Source organism: Vulpes vulpes, chromosome 9 (assembly GCF_048418805.1).
Source record: "Vulpes vulpes isolate BD-2025 chromosome 9, VulVul3, whole genome shotgun sequence".
Classification (NCBI taxonomy): Eukaryota; Metazoa; Chordata; class Mammalia; order Carnivora; family Canidae; genus Vulpes; species Vulpes vulpes.
This window is the reverse complement of record NC_132788.1, coordinates 62,274,397-62,294,442: the sequence shown is the minus strand read 5'-3', so window position 1 is coordinate 62,294,442 and position 20,046 is coordinate 62,274,397. Positions and strand designations below refer to the sequence as shown.

The window sequence follows — 20,046 nt, the reverse complement described above, 5'->3', positions numbered from 1 at the left end:
TCCACAGTCTTTGCATTTGGCTGATTTCATTTAGCATATGCTTTTGAGGTTTATCCATACAGCACGATTCAGTACTTCATTCCTGTTATGGTGCAGCAGAGAATCTCTAGGCCAGAGCTGTCCAATAGAAATATAATGTAAGCCACAATTTCTAGCAGCCACGTTACAAAAATCAAAGAGAAATAAGTGAGATTAATTTTAATAACATATTGTATTTAACTTAATACATTAAAATGTCATTTCAACATATATCAATATAAAAACTCATAAAATGTTTTTTTGTATTAACTCTTTGAAATCTGATATTCATTTTACACATCCTAATTCAGACTAGCCACATTTCAAGTGTTGGATAGTGGCCGCATACTGGATAGCTCGACTCTAGAGTCCCATCCAGCATTCACATGAAAGGACTTTTTAGATGAGAGAACTGAGTATTTATGTTCTCTACAGAAAACAAGACTGAATGAGAACAGAGACAGAAATGAGGGGAAGAAGAGAGGAACAGAGGTCTGAAAATAGAACCTGAAGGGAATCAACACACAATCCTGACCAATGCCACAAGCAGTTACAAGAGTGACTGCAATTAGTTGAAATGAAGCCAAAGACCAAAGCAGGAAAGGAAAAGTTAGGCAAAATGGAAATATCTCTTCTGCTTACTGTGATTATGTGTCTGGAGCCTCAAATTCCCACCAGATGTCAAGTGACAGTTTCTCATAGACCTAAGACCTCGAGTTGCAGCTAATGCAACCCATGAAAGAGGTCAGCCAATGGCCTGTACTGACTATCAAGCACACCATTTCCTATAGTTAGCTACAGTTAGCTGTAACTCTGACTCCAAAGGGAACCTGTGAGGTGTTTCCTGTTCTACCCTCTCTTGGTTCCAAAATCACACACCCCTCTACGTGCTCGCTATGGTCCAGCCACACTGCCCTCCTTTTACTTCTGACTCACTGTGTTCCTTCCCAGCTTCACACACGCTGTTCCCTCTGCCCTGACACTCTTTTCTTCATCCTTCTATCTCTGCTTGAATGTCACTCCCCTCTAAGGCCTTCCTGATTACCCAACCTAAAGCAAGTCTCCCCTCCCGCGTCCCATCCCCACCCCCATATACACAGTTGTCCTCTATCTCCATTCATGATACTTACCACGGTTATAATTCTTTATTTAGTAGTTTGTTTACTGTTTGGGGTCTGCCTTCCTCATGAGGGCAGGAGCCTTGTCTGTCTTATGTTCACTGTACCCCCAGTCCTGGCTGAGCAAAGCACCTATGCTTTTGGATAATGAATGGACAGATAAGGGCAGGAAGGGAAATAAGTGGGGAGGGATGAATCTAAGCATTCAAGTCCTGCAGCGGAATGTCAGAAATGCTCAAGGCAGACTTGTCCCTAGTACAGAATTAAACATATTCCCCTTCAGCTTTAAACTCATATTCTAGCTCTCAAGAACCACATGATCAACATCTTTTGGAATCTGTTTTCTCAACTTGTAGCAAATATCAGAAATCAAAAATTTTCTACCCTTCACCTTCTGAGATCTGTTGGGATTTTTAAAAACATATTTTATAGTTAGTGGCTCAGTCATTTTCAGAAGGGTCAGATTGTCTGGTCCTGGTGGACACTGGCTCCATAATGTGCTATTAAATCTTGGTCTGAAAAGGTTATGTCCCATCCCTTTTATAGACGATGCACTATGCATTCTTGAAGAGCTATAGTAAACTGAAAAGCCACTCGTATATTGGTTATAAACCCTGGAGCTTACAGACTACCCAGAGCAGTAAAAAGGTCAGAGATCTAAGATTCAGACATGATGATAAACTAAGAATCCTCTGGCCAATAAAACAGCATAGCAACAGCCAAGGGGCATATCGGGGTGTGTTCTTGTTTCCAAGATGTGGCAGTGACACTTACAACAAGGAATGCTGATTCACAGGACACCTAGAAGCTTTTTGACTTGTGTGTCTGGGATCAACCATGTTAAAAAATTTGCTTCTAAGTGAGTGCAACTCAAAAGACCTTGTGTTTCCACTAACTCGTGGCTTCTCTGAACTATGCTGTCAAAACAGTCCTTGAGAGAAATGGATTACATGATACATTTCATTTTTTTTAAAGGCTTGTATAAGATGAGCACGGGTGTTATACTATATGTTGGCAAATTGAATTTAAATATTCTTTAAAAGAAATATATTTTAAAAATAAAATTAAAAATGATAAAAAAAAAATAAAAAGGCTTGTAACTTCTCAAAGTATTCTGCTTGGCCATGGATTTCTTACCTGTTTCCAAAATTTCCAGAGTGTCCCTCCCAATACAAAATAGCCCTCTGAGGACATAAAAAGTCTACTGGTGCAGGTGTAACCCTACCCCAGCCCACTCCCAGAAGAGCTTACTACTGAATGGAAGAGTCAGTGTGTGGAGGTAGAGGTGAATCTTCGATTGACAGTCAGCAGAGTGAAGGAGCAGAGATTCAGTCTGCACAATTTTTTCATGCCCCCGTTGTCCAATGGGCAAGAATCTGACCAATGTAAGTCAATGCACATCCTCCCCTTTCACACAGTGAAGGAAGAGTATCCACATCGACCCTTATCAGGCAGCAAGGATACAGAAGAAACTCCAGATTTGGTCTCAGCTGCAGTTCTTTTCAGTAATTTGGTAATTTATTAACTTTAGAAATAACAGTGTACCTGTGTTCATTACTTATGACGAATACACCCTACTCAGTGATGTCAATAACAGGAAATACTGGATGTAGAGTAGAACTAACTGTACTATCCTTGCAAATTTCCCATAAATCTAAGTCCATTTTATTTATTTATTTTTAAATATTAATTAATTAATTTATGAGAGTGAGAAAGAGAGAGTACAGGGGCGGTGCAGCAGGGTGGAGGGTGGTGTGGAGAGAAAGAGACAGAATCCCAAGGAGACTCCACGCTGAGTGCAGATCCCAATGTGGAGCTTGATCTCATGATCCTGAGATCGGGACCTGAGCTGAAACTAAGAGTTGGATGTTCAATCGACTGAGCCACCCAGGTGCTCCTAAAACAAAGTCTTATCTTTTAAATAAAAACCCAAAATCTCTTCAGCATCGACCAGTCTAACAAGACCCATCCTAGTTTTCCAAAGAAGCACAATGGCTTTTTTCCATGGCTGGCTTACTAGAGAACAGGACTCTGGAGATTCTTCTCAATGGCTCTTCCTTAGCAGCCCTTATACCTCAGAAGTTGCATTTTCCTGTGGTTTTTTCATTGCTATTTGGCCTAAAACTCAGAAGGAGGACTGGTAAATCATATCTCAGAGCAAGGTGGAGCTGAAGGCTAAACAAACTTGGAAGACCAAATTGGTCAGGAGTTATGCCAATCCAAACTAATTTTTATTATTTCATTAAGGCCATGCAGGCAAGGGCAGTAATAAAAGGTTGCATCAGATAGCATGCATGGGTGAGCTGAGGAGAAGCACTTTCTAATCTGGGATCTTAGTTTTTAAACAAATATCTGGCTTTCTAAATCCAGGGCACCCGATTTTGAAAATATAAGTAACTATCAACTCATATGGACCTGCCTTTTGGTGCATGGCTCTGAGAAACATCCCCCAGTCCGCCCTGGGGCCAGGGGCCATAAAACCAATCCTCCACTTCAGTGCTAGTTGTGGAAGCTGCCCCTGTCACCGTATCTGAGCTCCTCTCTAGGACTTTCTGGCTCTTCCCTTCTCCTCCATTCTCCTTGCTTTGGTGGCTTCTTTGCTGCCCTACTCCTTCGCAGCCCCGCTCACCTGGCCCAGTGTGGAAATGTCAGGATGAGCAAAATGGAGAGGGCTGTCAGGGAAAACAAAGAAAAAAAAAGCCCATTGCAACTCACTCCTCCCCATTCTTACCCCCAGTCAATGAGTTTTAACAAGTGTATATACCTCCATACAACCAGTACCCAAATCAGGCTACAGGACATTTTCATCACTCCCAGAAGTTCCCCAGCTAGAAGTCACAGAACTAATCTATGCTGATAGAAAGAAGTCACCTCAGTGACTGCCTGGGGTCGGGGGGGTGGGGGATTAACCTCAAAGGGTTACAAAATAGCTTTGGGGGTGACAGAAATGTTCTATATCCTGTTCTATATCCTGATCTGGGTTGTATATGTTTGTCAAAACTGATTTCTATGCAAAATGGGTAGATTTTACCATATGTAAGTTATATGTCCATAGAGTCAATTGAAAAAAATTCTACTGATACTAGTTTCAAAACCCTGGTTATTTCTCCAAGTCCTAGTTATTGATCTTTCTTGAACTGGGCCCAGGGTGATCCCTTCCTCTCCTGGATCATACCCTCAGAGTCTGCAGTGTTCACCTGGTCATTTAACCAGGTGTGTGACTTAATGTCATTTAACAAATGTCATTTGTTTTTTTTATGAATTCATGAACTATTTCCATACTAGATTATAGGAGCCTTGAGGCTGTGAAACTGTAACTTCTGTTTCCTCTAAAGCATAGGGCTCACAAAGGCCAAGCATCGCAGATCCTAGCTACCCACTTGATTGGTGCCGACTGGACAGTGTCAGAGAAGACTCGGTGGCCAGAACAGAGCCACTAGAATGCGCACCCATCTGGAGAAGAGAGTGATTCAGTAGGGGGACAAGGACATGTTGTGGGTGGCAAGCCTCCACTGGCCAATGAGCGCCAGCCCCATGCCCTGCTCTGATTCTCATCTGTCACATTCCTCCTTCTCTGAAAAACTCGGTTGATCTCAAGCTGTCATCTTGATATCTACTAGTATCATCACCTTGGAAATTCCCTCCATCTCTCTCATGTTGGGGTCCCCTATTTCCCAGACCCCATGCTGTTTTTCCTTCAGGTAGAGCACATTGTTCAGCCAACAGCCCTCTCCAACAGAATATAAGAATATATCTGGATGTGGAGCTCCAAGTAGCGCCGAGCAACTTCAGAAACCCCAGGTCAGTTCCTCTCCGCATACCTGAGCCGCACACCAGTTTCTAGGTCCACCAGGATTTGCTGCAGACCATCCCTGACTTGGAGCCTAGTGCATGTCCTGATGACCTTTCCATTCAGTGACTGTTAACTGAGTCCCTACTGTGAGCCAGGCACTGTTCTAGGCACTGGAGATAAAGTGGTGAACAAAGTAAACAAGAAAGTTTATTGAAGATTGAAGATATGATACTGTTGGGGTGGAGGTGTGACCAAAGGTAATAAGCAAATGAACAAATAATAAAAAGGATGGTGATGAGTGAGATGAAGAAAATCAAACGGAGAGAGTTTTGGGACAGAGGTGGTGATTTCTTAAGGTTAGGGGGCAAGAAGAGTCTCACTGAGGAAGTGACATCTAAAGGATAAGGAGCCACCCACAGTGAGATCTGGGGTAATGACATTCCAGTCAGAGAGAACAGCAGATGCAAAGGCCCAGGGGCAGGAACAAGCTCAATGAGTTTTGAACGGCAGAAAGCTTAGTATGGCTGGAGCAATGATTAATGAGGTCAGGGAAACAGGCAGAGGTCAAATGATGTAAGGCTTCATGTACCATGAGAGCACTGGGATTTTATTCCAATTGGCACTGGAGGCCTTTGGGTAATTTTAAATCTACTCCCCACAACTCTCAAGGATCAAACTTTTGCTTACATATATGGATTTTTATTTTTTGGACCTAGACTCCTGGCCAGGCACTCCACTAGTATTCCTGGCAAACAATATCTGCTGATGAGCATCAGTGCAAACCTCTGTGCTCCTGGATTCCCACTCCCTTCCCACTGGGGACCCCTTTCATCACTTTGCCTTGGACCCTCCCCGAAAGCCCAAACGAATACTTCTGGTTGCCTCGTGTTTTCTGCAGCCAGACTACACCCCTTTCGGCATCTATACCAGTCTGCCCCATCCTGCCAGCTGACTCTGGTACCAGGCCTCATTCTGCCACATGCCCCATGTTAAGCCTGAAATGTCTCAAAGGACCAAAACAAAACAAGCACCCCTCCTCACAGCCTCCACCGCCCAACCAACTCACCTTCACCCAGGGTCTGCTTGAGTAAGTCATGCTTGGCCTGTAGCTTAGTGATGAGGTTACTGCCGTTCACATATTCTTTAAATTTCTGTAAGACACAAGGCACAGGGGCATTACAGACAGTAGGGCCAAGTCACACGGTCTCTGCCTCTGGGACCAATCTCTGTGCTGGGGAGGTCAAAGGGAGATCACGTCACCCTCCAGGACTCCAGCATGGGGAGAAGAGGGGCCTCCAACCTGCTACTCTGCTCTTCTCCATCAGCCCCCAGCTCTGCCAAGCATGGTTCTCCGGCCTATGAATTTCGGGCCAGTTTGCGGAATACAATGAAAGCTCATGGGGAATGTGAGCAGTGAAAGGTGCTTTTGTCAGGTGAGGACTGTGGGGGTCCCTAGCAGACGGCTTCGGCTTCGTTAGTCATCAGGCTCCACTGTGCTTCTGGGCCACAAGCAATAAAAATAGGAATCATCTCTGGGGGCACCCAGCAGAAGCAAGAGTGTTTTATCAGATGTGTCACAGAGGAGCCTCCTATCAAGCCTTTCTTTCATCTGGCCCCACTCTGAAGGAGGAAAGGCTCTGCAGGTCCCTAAAGACATTCCTATTAAAATAACCTGAACTGCGTTGGGGGATACAATTTTCTTCTTTTTATAGATGACACAGGTGAGGCTATCATAGGGAACTGATTTGCCCAGGGGCCCTGGGACCTGAAGGTTGCCTCTAGTTCAGGGACCTTGTCAAGCACAATGCACTTCAGAGCGGTACATGGGGACAGGACCCACCAGAACAGAAACACATCCACCTGTGCCCAAATTCAGCGGGATCTCAGCCACACCTACACACAAGTACCAGCTTTCCTTGCCCACACCGTATCACCCAAACACAGGCCCAGAGCCCCCTCAACTGGGGCGTGTTTTGCTAGACTGTGAGCCACTATTGGTGGGGTCCACAGCCAATTTGTTTTGGGCTCCCCAGTGCTTATAGCTGTGCCTGGCATACATAGCCAGTGCTGAGAAACTGTGCCGAAGCCCTGACCTTGTAGGGGCTGACACAGAAGAGAGGACAGCTAATAAAGAAAGGGAAATACACAATTAGTCAGCTGCTGGTGAATGCTAGGAATAAAGATAAGGCAGGAATGGGGGCCTATGAACCAGGGCAGACCTCACTGCAAAGTTGCCCTGGGAATGTAGGCCTGAAGAAGCAGAGGAAAGGGCCATGTGGGTACACATGGGTACATGGGGGAAGGAACATTCTCAGCAGATGCAACAGCAATTGCAAATGCCCTGAAAATGAAGGCACAGGATGGTATGATTGCCCCATAGTTGCCAGCTAGTTTCTCACAAAGAAATCCAGTTTATTGCCCAAGCCAGAATGCTCAGAAAGGGGTGCAGAGGAGCAAACAAGTGAACCGTAGAGGCTTTAGACAGCCCAGTATGACCTGTAAAGGAGCATCTGGAAAATCACCATTGTCGCACTGAAGACAGTTGTAGGGTAAAGGCCCATAGGATGGGGGCTGACATGTGAACAGATCAGATTGGGATCATCCCACCCTGGCCCCAACTTGATAGGTTTCTGGAATAGCAGGGCTGGCAGGAGGTGGTGTGTCCTCTCTCCTCAGCCATAATCTTTCTTGGGTCCTAGGACCTAGTCTTATTAATAAGTACTCCTTCTTGCACCTGCAGAACACTTGGCAGTTTTCAGGCTTATACCTTAGGTCCTCATCACAATTCTGGATAGCAAAAGTTGGGGGGCGGAGGCGTTGTCATTCCCATTCTAGTCAGAAGGAGACAGAAGCTCAGAGCTGTGGCTAGTTGGTATACACCTTGAGCAGATTACTCCCTGCCCTCCTCAGGGTAAAGTGACAGTAGACTCAGCTTTCTCCAAGTGTGGTGCGGCCTCCAACCTGGCTGGGGAGAGGGTCAAAATGCAGATTCCTGCTCAAGAATACTGGCAGTCCCTAATTTTATACCTGAAGAAGAAACCAGACCGATTCAGATATGTTCAAATTTCCAGGGCCCACCTCTGGGTGGGTGGTATGCTGGGAATCTACGTTTTTAACAAGCTTACTACATGATTCGAATGCATACTTCAGTGTGATAACTGCTCTTCTCTAGGCTCTCTGTGGATGCTTCCAACACCCTCTGCTCTTATCACATGTTTAAAAATTCACCATAAGAAGCACAGCTGAGGTATAAGCAGGTATTTTCCCCATCATGCCCTGCTGCTTCTGATAGTTGAAGCTCTAACCCAAACAAATAATTCACATCTCGGTGGGTTATTTTTTTTTTAATTTTTTTTTTTATTTATTTATGATAGTCACACACAGAGAGAGAGAGAGAGAGGCAGAGACATAGGCAGAGGGAGAAGCAGGCTCCATGCACCGGGAGCCCGACGTGGGATTCGATCCCGGGTCTCCAGGATCGCGCCCTGGGCCAAAGGCAGACGCCAAACCGCTGCGCCACCCAGGGATCCCCTCGGTGGGTTATTTACTGGTTAGTGGAAGTTATACCCCAGGGCTCTGGGGCCTATGAACTCTGCCTACTTTTTCCAAGCTTCATCCAGGCTTCAAATATGACCCACCATGGAAAGAATGACATCAACTTGTATTGATGTTTGCATTAAAAGGAATATTATGTCCTTTAAAATGCCTAAAACAGGGGAGCCCTGGGTGGCTCAGCAGTTTGGCGCCTGCCTTTGGCCCAGGGCGCAGTCCTGGAGTCCCAGGATCGAGTCCCACATCGGGCTCCTGGCATGGAGCCTGCTTCTCCCTCTGCCTGTGTCTCTGCCTCTCTCTCTATGTGTATCATGAATGAATAAATGAATGAATGAATAAATAAATAATAAAATAAAATAAAATAAAATAAAATGCTTAAAACAATGTTACAACATCAAGTCATGAGATGTACTAGCCAACCAGGTTGCTAGATTAAATATTAAAATTAAAATATAACATCCATGACCCTTAATCATTAACATTGGTGAATTCTGTCTTTTAATTTCCAGCAGATAGACCCCCTTCTCTGCTTCTACCACCCAGATTTCTTTGTTTCTGCTGCCAACATGAATTAAAGTGAATTAATATTCATTAATATTCATATGCACTCCTTAATCTCTGTAACACATAAAATTCTCTTTGTAAACACAGTAGGTCTTGAGTGGAAGTGGAGAACCCCAGAAATTGGCACGGGCTCATTCACTAAGACTAGTTTTATTATCTTTCTTGAAAACAACAAAGTCAAACAGTGATGACCAAGGAAATGCTATACATGTTTTCAACAAGGGATTGAACAAGGCCTATCACAAGTTGGAGCTGGATGTCAGAACTGGGTGGGTCTGTGACTAAATGACCACAATCTAAAAGTTCTGATCAGCGGATCAATTTCAGCCATGGCATGTTTTAAATAACTCTATGTTTGGCCTTGGCTCTGGCATACCCCCTAGTTTTTTGGGTTTTTTTTTTATTGACAAACTTGAAGGTGTGAAAGCCACACTCACTGAACTTGCAAACAACATAAGGTCTGAAGAGACAGCACATATGTTGAACAACTGGAACAACACCTTGACAGTCTGGAGCCATGAACTAAATCCTTCAAGAGGAAACCTAATTGGTAACAAACATAAGATCTACCCAAGACATCACCTTTAGGAGGAAGGTAGCCTGGTTTAATGACAGTATGTAGGGAATAAAGATTTAACTGATAGCAACTTTAAATATAGATATATGTGTGTGTGTGTGTGTACTAAATATATAATTTTAGTTAAAAAGGAATGTTATGAAAAATTACACGCCAACAAACTGAATAAGCTAGAATAGTTTGAGAAGAATAGGCATTAACTCTTCTTTAAACGTTTGGTAAAATTCACCTGTGAAGTCATCTGCCCCTGGACTTTTGTTCATTGGGAGTTACCTATTCTTCTTAAACTATTCCAAAAAGTGGAAGAGGAAGAAAAGCTTCTAGATTCATTCTATGAGGCCAACATTGCCTTGATACCAAAATCAGATAAAGATACTACAAAGAGAGGGATCCCTGGGTGACTCAGCGGTGCCTGCCTTCGGTCCAGGGCGTGATCCTGGAGACCCAGGATCTAGTCTCACATCGGGCTCTCAGCATGGAGCCTACTTCTCCCTCTGCCTGTGTCTCTGCCTCTCTCTGTGTCTCTCATGAATAAATAAATAGTTTTTTTTTTTAAAAAAAGATACTACAAAAAGAGAGAACTACAAGCTAATATCTCTGATGAACATAGATGCAAAAATTCTCAACAAAATATTAGCAAACCAAATCCAGTCACACATTAAAAAAATCATTCACCACAATCAAGTGGGATTTATTCCTGGGATGCAAGGGTGGTTCGAAATTCACAAATCAGTCAACACAATACATCAACAGAGAAAGGATAAAAGCTATGGATGAAGAAAAAGCATTTGACAAAGTACAACATCCAATCATGATTAAAACCCTTGTCAAAGTAGGTTTAGAGGGAATATACCTCAATATATTGAAGGCTATATATGAAAAACCCACAGTTAATATCATACTCAATGGTGAAAAACAGAGCTTTTCCCATAAGATCAGGAACACGACAAGGACGTCCACTTTCACCACTTTTATTCAACATAGTACTGAAAGTCCTAACCACAGCAATCAGACAACAAAAAGAAATAAAGGCATCCAAATTGGTAAGGAAGAAGTAAAACTTTCACTATTTGCAGATGACATGATACTATACATAGAAAACCCTAAAGCCTCTACCAAAAATCTATTAGAACTGAGAAATTAAATCATAAAGGTTACAGGATACAAAATCAATATACAGAAATCTATTGCATTCCTATACATTAATAGTGAAGTAATAGAGAAATTAAAAACACAACCTCATTTATAATTGCACCAAAAATAAAATATGTAGGAGTAAATTTAACCAAGGAAGTGAAAGACCTATACTCTGAAAACTACAAAACGCTGATTAAAGAAACTGAATACAAAGGTAAAGATATTCCATGCTCTTAGATTGGAAGAATTAATATTGCTAAAATTCCATACTACTCAAAGCAATCTACATATTTAATGCAATCCCTACCAAAATACCAACAATATTTTTCACAGAACTAAGACAAATAATCCTAAAATTTGTATGGAATCACAAAAGGTCTCAAATAGCCAAAGTAATCTGGAAAAAAAAAAGAACAAAACTGAAGATATCATAACCCCATATTTCAAGATATACTACAAAGCTGTAGTAATCAAAGTTGCATGGTCCTGGTACCAAAACAGAATTCAGATCAATGGAACAGAATAGAGAGCCCAGAAATAAACCCATAATTATATGGTCAATTAATCTACAATAAAGAAGACAATATACAATGGGGAAAAGACAGTCTCTACAACAAATGATGTTGGGAAAACTGGACAGCTACATGCAAAAGAATGAAACTGCATCACTTTCTTCACCATAAACAAAAAATAAACTCAAAATGGATTAAGGACCTAGATGTAAGACTTGAAACCATAAAAATCCTAGAAGAGAGATGGGCAGTAATATCTCTAACATCAGCTGTAGCAACATTTTTCTTGGTGTGTCTCCTGAGACAAGGGAAACAAAACAAAAATAAACTATTGAGACTACATCAAAATGAAAAGCTTTCTTCACAGCAAAGGAAACAACCAACAAAACGTAAAAGACAACCTAGTGAATGGGAAAGGATATTTGCAAATGACATATTTGAGAAAAGGTCACTATCCAAAATATATAAAGAACTTCAACTCAAGATTAAAAAAAATAATAATCCATTTAAAAAACAAGCAGAAGACATGAGCAGTCATTTCTCCAAAGAAGGCATCCAGATGGCCAACAGACACATGAAAAGATGCTCACCATCGCTCATCTTCAGGGAAATGCAAATCAAAATCACAATGAGATATTACCTCATACCTCACAGAACAGTTAAAATAAAAAACATAAGAAACAACTAGTGTTGGCAAAGATGTGGAGAAAAACCCTCTTGCACTCTTGGTGGGAATGCAAACCAATGCAGTCACTGTGGTAGACAGTGACTCAAAAAAATTAAAAATAGCATTACCATATGATCCAGTAATTCCAATACTGATTATTTAGCCAAAAAAATACAAAAACACTAATTTGAAAAGACATATACACTCCTATTTTATTGCAGCATTATTTACAACAGCCAAATTATGGAAGCAGCCCAATGCCCACTGATAGATGGATGGATAAAGAAGGCGTGGTATGTATACACGCACACACCTGCATATGTGCACACACGAACACAGTGGAATATTACTCAGCCATAAAAAAGAATGAAATCTTGCCATTTGCAACAGCATGGATAGATCTAAAGGGTATAATGCTAAGTGAAATAAATCAGTCAGAGAAAGACAAGTACCATATGATTTCATTCATATGTGGAATTTAAGAAACAAAACAAAGGAACAAAGAAAAGAGACAACCCAAAAGCTAGACTCTTGAGTACAGAGAACAAACAGATGGTTACCAGAGGGGAGGTAGCATGGGGGAATGAGTGAAACAGATAAAGGGGATTAAGAGTCCACTTAGCATGATGAGCACTGAGTAATGTATAGAATTGTTGAATCACTATCTTGTACACCTGAAACGAATATAACGCTGAATGTTAACTATACTGGAATTAAAATTTTTTAAATAAAAATAAAAATAAATCAAAAAGAATATGATCTCAGGACATATGAAAAGCATTAGGGAGGAAGGAGTTGGAAGTCTAGTTCTATTCTGTGCTGGTTAGACTGCTGCTGACTTTAGAACAGGCATCAACAAGAGGAATATGTTCGGGAAAGAGCCTAGGATGCTGAGGTCACTCAAAATAAAAGCTTATGAGGCAGGATTTACAAAATCAGGTATATTTAGCCTGGAGACATCAAAACCCAGTTCCCTACCAGCAAGCCAAAGACTGTTTTGTGGCATTAATCTCTCTGGGTTGCCTCAGAGAACAGGATCAAGATCAATGACCAGAGATCCTAGTGAAACAGATTTTTGAAGATAATAGAGAGGAGGGAAAACATTATAATATCTACAGCCAGTCACAGGCCAAAACAAAAGGGCTATTTGGAGATGGAGGGAACTTTTCATCCTGGGGCTATTCAAGCAGAGACTGGATGACTTCTTGGGAGGGATATGACTGAATGAGATCAAGCATCAGATCTGAGGTCCCTTACAACTCCCAAATTCTATGTATACTAAACCCATGTTGAACTAAAGCCCCAATGCCCTTTATTCTTGTTCTTCTCCGCACCAACTGAATAGAATGGAAGTGATCTGGGATTTTCCATGAAGGGCTTACAACTCACCAGTAATTTGCATAGATTGCCCAGGACATGGTTTCCAAAGCCCACACCCCAAATTAAGACACCTCAACATGACAACCATACACTTAACTTTATGGCTGTTACCTAAGGGCTTGCCCATAGGTTCCATTCACCATTTTCTTCACATGTTACTGAACACAACTCTCTGTTTTTTTTCCTATGTTAGTTGCAATAACCGTCAATCCAGAATCAATGCTGATGCTCCCAACTGGTCATTCATTTTTTTGCATTTTACAAAGCCAAGCCAGGCAATTTACTTAATTTGAGAAGCATGTCGGGAAAATTTTAGCTCTAATTGATTCACATGGTTTTGCTAGTTTCCACTAGCTTGGGCTGCTCCCCAAAAGTCACTGCCAGCAGGTCAGCAGTGGGTTCTGGGTTCAAGAGGCCACTTACTGTAAAATAAAACATTTCTGTTTCCTGCTGGTTGGCTCTCCTTTTGGCGATGTTGATTTTGCTCATATAGGTCTCAGAGGCAGCTGACTTCACAGACTCTGTAGATCGACTGTGTTGGAAGGCGTCAGAGACATCGAAGTCCTCCACAGTCAGCATGTCCTGTAAGGTCTGCATGGTGGCATCCAGGGTTTTTCTAACCTGGAGAAACAGCATGTCAATAAAAACCCTTCAGCCTCAGAACACCTCTGACACCTCAAAGTCTTTTTCCCCCACTTTATTTCTTCTATGTAAAGCCTCTGAAAGGTGGGCAGGATAAAGATGGTCATTCTCATTACACTAATGTGGGAAGTGAGGCCAGTGAGCTGGCTAGGGTGAGAATCCATGTTGCCCAATATAAAGTCATTTTATTGAATTGCTTCTGCTGAAGAGAACCTTGGAGAATGTTGTGACAAACAAGGAACCTGGGTTTCTAGGTTTGTTTCTCTTTTCGTGATCATATAGCCCCAAACTAGCCCCTTCAGTGGGAGGCAGGTCTCTTGAAGAAGGATAACATTAGAAATAGCTCTCAATGCTCATCCAGAGGGAAGAGGGGACAAAATCTTGGTAGGATGAGGGGCCATCCTCAGTGGACAGACTTTCTGGCCATCTGCCCCTGACTTATCGAAAGGCTCACTGAGAAAAGAGAACTTGAGGAAGACATATGCTGAACCAGTCCTCCAGGACTCCAACTTCTCTCCTGAAGTCAAGTGGGACCCAGGGAAGGCTACATGGGCAGAGTGCAGGAGCCCTGACCTCACAACATCCCTTCACTGACTTGTGCCCTATACTGTGATGGAGGATCACTCCAAAAACAGGGGAGAGGGCAGCCTGGGTGGCTCAGCGGTTTAGCGCTGCCTTCGGCCCAGGGCGTGACCCCAGGGTCCCGGGATTGAGTCCCACGTCGGGCTCCCTGCATGGAGCCTGCTTCTCGCTCTGCCTGTGTCTCTGACTCTCTCTCTACCTGTGTCTTTCATGAATAAATAAATAAAATATTAAAAAAAAACAGGGGAGAAATTGCCTCTATATTTGTTGTTAAATTATTGTCACTTGAAGTCTTTCTTGTTACTCAGATCTCAACTCAAATATCACCTCCTGGTGACATCAGAGCCCTCTGACTACTCTTCCTTAGAGCACATCATCATTTGATATTTTGCATACTCATTCATTTGTTAGTTGCTTTGCTTTCATGTCTTATCTATCTTTCCTCACTAGAACATAATCTCCATGAGAGGAGGTACTAGGGTGTCTTGTTCACTCATTTTACTCTGCATCTAGCACAGTGTTTAGAGCATAATAGGTGCTTGAATAAATAAATACTTGAATAAATATTGGTTGAATGAATATTTGTTGAATGTATAAATGAACAGATCAGTTTTTTTCTAAGACAGCCTAACAGAAGTTCAGGTTCAAAATTAAGCATTTCCAGGATGCCTGGGTGGCTCAGTGGTTGAGTGTCTGCCTTTGGCTCAGGGTGTGATCCCAGGGTCCGGGGTCAAGTCCTGCATCGGGCTCTCTGTGAGGAGCCTGCTTCTCCTTCTGCCTATGTTTCTGCCTCTCTCCATGTGTCTCTCGTGAACAAATAAATTTTTTTTAAAGAATTCATTCTTTAAAAAAAAATTTAAGCATTTCCATAGTTATAAACGGCCTATACAGAGGAACATTTGCCTCATTCTCTCTGGGGCCCTAATTTCCAATTTAGACCCCATCAACATTGTTGCACATAGACTGATGTAAACAATTGAAGAAGCTTCAGGGGAGGATGTAGGACACAAACACTTTTTTCAGCTCCTCTCTCTCCTAAGGTGTGCAAAATAAATACATAATTCATTTCTGTATAATTTCCCCCCAGGGACAGCTTTGATTCATTATTATCCTGAGTGACAATCTGTCTTATGTCTCTCCTAGTTCTGTCCTTTGTGGAGACACAGAGCAAAACCAGCCCTCTCTGCCCAGGACAGTCCTCTTTTTTTTTTTTTTTTTTTTTTTTTTTTTTACGATAGTCACAGAGAGAGAGAGGCAGAGACACAGGCAGAGGGAGAAGCAGGCTCCATGCACCGGGAGCCCAACATGGGACTCGATCCCAGGTCTCCAGGATCACGCCCTGGGCCAAAGGCAGGCGCCAAACCGCTGCGCCACCCAGGGATCCCAGGACAGTGCTCTTGAGATATGAAGATGGGGACCATGACTCCCCATCTCCAGCTCTGATTGCACTCCTCAGTTAAACCTCAGATAAACCTGCCCAAGATTTTAGGTAACATTCCCCACATCCTGGTGTCCTTTCTCCAGGAGCCTTCGGTTGATTGACATCTTCCCCATATGGAGGTATCCAGGCTGGAATAGGATGTTTCCCATTTGGCTTCCTCAGTCCACATCAAAATAAAACCACCACAGCTGGTGCTTCCATTTGCATACTCCCAGTGGTGATCCTGTCACCGCTTTATGGGAGGCGTAAAGGCGGTAGGTAGTTCCTCGGAGCTCAGAATCCACGACACATTCAGTGTGCCCTGGGTTATTTCACTGTGTATTTTAAAATACCTATAACTCTCTTTGATGATAAAAAGTAACATAAACTTAATGCAGATAATAGAGAAAAGCATAAGAAGAAAACAGAAATCACCTGTAATTCCTCTACCCAGCTATAACCACAATTAACATTTCAAAGTATTTCCTTCCAGGCTTTTTTCTCGTGAATAAACACAGATACACACTGTGAAGTAGAACTCTGCTCTAGTTTAGCATACTTAAGAGAATACTGAACAGAGTTCTATTTCTTGTTTGTTTTTCTTTAACATCTTATGAGCATCCCCCACCCAAGCCATTGAAGATTCTTGGTGCGCCCAGTTTTAATGGTCATGTAATAATCCATCTTTTAAAAAAAAATTATTTACTTTAGAGAAAGAGGCAGAGAGGGTGAGAGTGGGGGAGGGGCAGATTAAGAGGGAGAAAGAGCATCTTCAGCAGGCTTCACGCCCAGCATGGGGCTCAATGCAGGGTCCCATCTCACAACCCATGAGATCATGACCTGAGCTGAAAGCGCAGATGCTTAACCCACTGAGCCACCCAGGCACCCCCAGTCGTGTAATATTCCATTTTACAGATCAACACTAATTTCTTAAGTGTTCCACAGCCAGAGTTCCAGCACCAGCGGGGCCTTCATAAGGAAATTTGTTGTGGGGCAGAGGGACCCACTCACCTCCTCATTCTCTATCTTGAGAGTGGCCAGTCTGGACTGCAGCTGGTGGTACCGCATGAGCAATTCCGTCTGGACGGGTTGCTGTGCACTGACCTGGCACACCTGCAAAAGGACAGCCAGTGCCTGTGGTTGCCCAGTGCTCTCATCACCTGTGCAAGCTGGGACCAGGGGCCATCACTAATGTCCCTATCAGCAGTCGAGGAAACAGGCTTGCACCTGGCAACACCAGATGGGAACCGGGGGTCTTTCTATGCCAAAGGCAAGATGTGGCCTCTCAGTCATGGTCTAGATTTGTGCAGCCCTTGAGGGTTTACTAAGAGCTTTCCCGTGAGCTCATTAAGTGAGACTAGTTAATTTCAAGGCAGGGGTTTGTGGTAAGAAAGCAACTGCCTAACAGCAGCCAATGAAAGGAACAGTGAATGGAAACAATCACTGGAGGGCTCCAATTCCCCCGCAGGAAGGTGCCTCAGGGAGGCAGGAGCACTCTCATGGGGCACACGGGGGAAGGGTAGAAGGAAATACTATTCTCCTGACACCTACTCCACCCAGGGCTCTGCTACTACCCCATGAGCTGGGCTGCCCTGCGTGAGTCAGGTAAGATCCTAAGGGACAGTAGGGCTCCATGATTTACTAGTTATTTCCCACTAATTAGGCAGTCACCAGTGGTAACTGGGAGCCCAGAATTTTCAGGTCCAGATGATGAGCCAAAGGGCAGGATGCAACGGCTGAGGGATAGGCCAGAAGCTGTGGGGGAAGCCCTCTTTTGCAAATGAAGAAAGTAGGGAAGGATGTAAAGGAAAAAGTTCAAGGAGCTTTTCGCATAAGGGACTTTGTACAAATGGAGTGACCAATAACTGCTCTGTGGCCAGTAACAAGTGCCACCCCCCACGTACTTATTTATTCCAGAGCATGGTAAGGAGCTGAGCAGCACAAGCATTGAAGGGAGCATGGTTCCTGTGCCAGAGGACAGACAGTGTCCCGGCCAGCCTGCCAGCCAGTGTGGATTAATCCCAGTTTCCCATAACCTGAGGTCACCCGAGGGAAGAGTAGGAGATGCTTGCGTGGCCATGTGGGACTCCCTTGGGATCTACACAGAACTGGGAAGGATGTGAAGGAGAGCTAAGGTCCTGCCGTTTGGCAGGCAGGAGACTTCAGCTAGCAAAGTTAGGATATTAGTGGTAAAACCCTCAGCTGGGCATCCCCCGGACCAAGAACTTGACCTCAGGCCTCTCAGATAAATGTCCTGCACGTGGAATGGGGCCTGACCTTCCCCCTCCCACTAATGTCCCAGGAGCATGTGGAGGGAACAAGTGGAAACAGCCTCAAGCCTGGGCTCCGGGGAGAAACCTACCTCATCCCCCATGTGGGGCTGGAACTCAAACTTAAGCGGAGGACAGAAGACCTGGTTGCACATGTCCATGACAGTATGCTTGTCACTTCGGGAATCCAGGTTGTCCACCGCATTCTCGATGACATCTAACCCCTCGTGGCGAGAGGTCTCCAGGTTGTACTCGGCCGAGAGGTAGGTCCGGAAGGTGCGGGCCAGGCTGGCATGAAAGCCCAAATCACAGCACTTGGAGAGAGGAACACAACAGAAGGGTGAGGATACGGGCTATCACTGGAGGTGGGGGGCTGGCATTCCCCTTCCCATCATGGTGACTTAAGATTATCTCCCATTCCACAGCCAACTCTTTCATCCTGGAGGCCCTTGTGCACTTGGGAATCCTACTGCACAAATCACCCCCAACGCCCGCAGAGGGAACTGGGGATTGTGATTTGAGCAGTAGCAGAATTTCTCTTAGCTCCCCAAATTCATCCCATTCTTTCTCATCTCTAGGCCTTCTTCACACATGTATTCCCTCTGCCTGGCCTACTGCCTAAATATTCTTCCTTCAGGTTTCAGTTTTGAGGTCACTTCCTCCAGGAAGTCTTCCTTAATGCTCCCCCACTCAGAGTTTATGTCACGTGTCCCTCCTCTGGGGGTCCACATCTCCTTCCACCTCCCTCACTGGGACACCTGCCACTTGGCTTTGCAGTTGCCTATTCACGTTTCAGGGTTATGCATGGTCAGCTACAGAAGAGCAGACCCATAGGCTTGTGTCCACTCCTGGACCTCAAGACCTACGACTGGTAGGTGCTCAATAAAAATGTGGTAAATGAAGAAAGGAGAGGACTGGAAAGAGTGAAAAGTTGTGAGCAAGAGGAGGGGTCTGGCCTCAGGTGTGGGAAGGCACAGGCAGGGCTGGCAGCTAGCTCCCTCTCCTGGGGACGGTGGCAATGGGTGCCTTCTGCAGCCATGGGAAAGCGGTGACCCTGTGACTCCCTGATGGGACACAGCAGAGCCAGAGGAAAAGGATCCATCCATCAGTAGGGAACCTTTCCTGAGCATCTACAGGCCAGATCCCCGTCTGTGTGGGATGGGCGGGAAACAGGAAGCAGTCCCAGCTCCAACACAAATGAGACAGACGCTCTCCGTGATGATGCCACTCATGATGTTCTTTCTCCAAGCCCAGACCTCAAGTCCCTCCGGCGTGACCCACACAGCTGGTACTTGGGAGTCAGTGTTCCATCTCCTTTTGCTAAAACTGCCACATTCTTCCCACAAGAATATCCCCTAAAGATATAAACGTCTGTACTGCCCTAGGAGACTACCCAGGGCATGAACTGTGTACCATCACCCCTGTGCCCGCAAACTCAGCCAAGGGCCTGGTGTAGAGGAGGCTGGTGCAGGTTGAATATATGCCTACCTGACCCAGCCATATAGGGGCTGCCAGAGGCCCACTCCCACCTGTGGACAGAGAAACCATCTCCCAGGCCCCAAATGCCCTTTGCCCTTCCCCTCCATCAGGGCTCAAGGGACATGCTCATCAGCTACAGACAAGGGCCAGCAAGGGTGTGGGGCCCTGTTCAGTCCCAGACTGCCCAGGTGCTCACGTCGATTAGGTCAGAGACATCGTGGATGTAGTATTTGCTGATAGCTGCATTGGTGGCCGCCAGATTCAGCAAGTAGTCATTTCGGGCCTTTGTACATTTCAGCTTGTTCTCAGAATACTTAGCCTGCCTCTGGAAGAAG

The 20,046-nt window shown here is 44.2% G+C and overlaps 1 protein-coding gene across 8 annotated transcripts in view; it reads right to left on the bottom strand.

Moving 5' to 3' along the window:
* The window catches only part of SRGAP3 (SLIT-ROBO Rho GTPase activating protein 3), a 316,267-nt gene that overhangs the window by 53,384 nt on the left and 242,837 nt on the right, over window positions 1-20,046 (bottom strand). For all 8 annotated transcript variants that reach the window (XR_011994562.1, XM_072722250.1, XM_072722251.1 and 5 more), the window contains 5 exons: window positions 19,908-20,036; window positions 18,325-18,546; window positions 16,974-17,075; window positions 13,742-13,939; window positions 5,996-6,080 (listed from right to left, as the gene is read on the bottom strand). Coding sequence is in view for 7 of the 8 variants with exons in the window: in XM_072722250.1 (XP_072578351.1) it covers window positions 5,996-6,080; window positions 13,742-13,939; window positions 16,974-17,075; window positions 18,325-18,546; window positions 19,908-20,036 (736 nt within the window). In the remaining variant the exon portion in view is untranslated. The remainder of the gene's footprint in view (window positions 1-5,995; window positions 6,081-13,741; window positions 13,940-16,973; window positions 17,076-18,324; window positions 18,547-19,907; window positions 20,037-20,046) is intronic.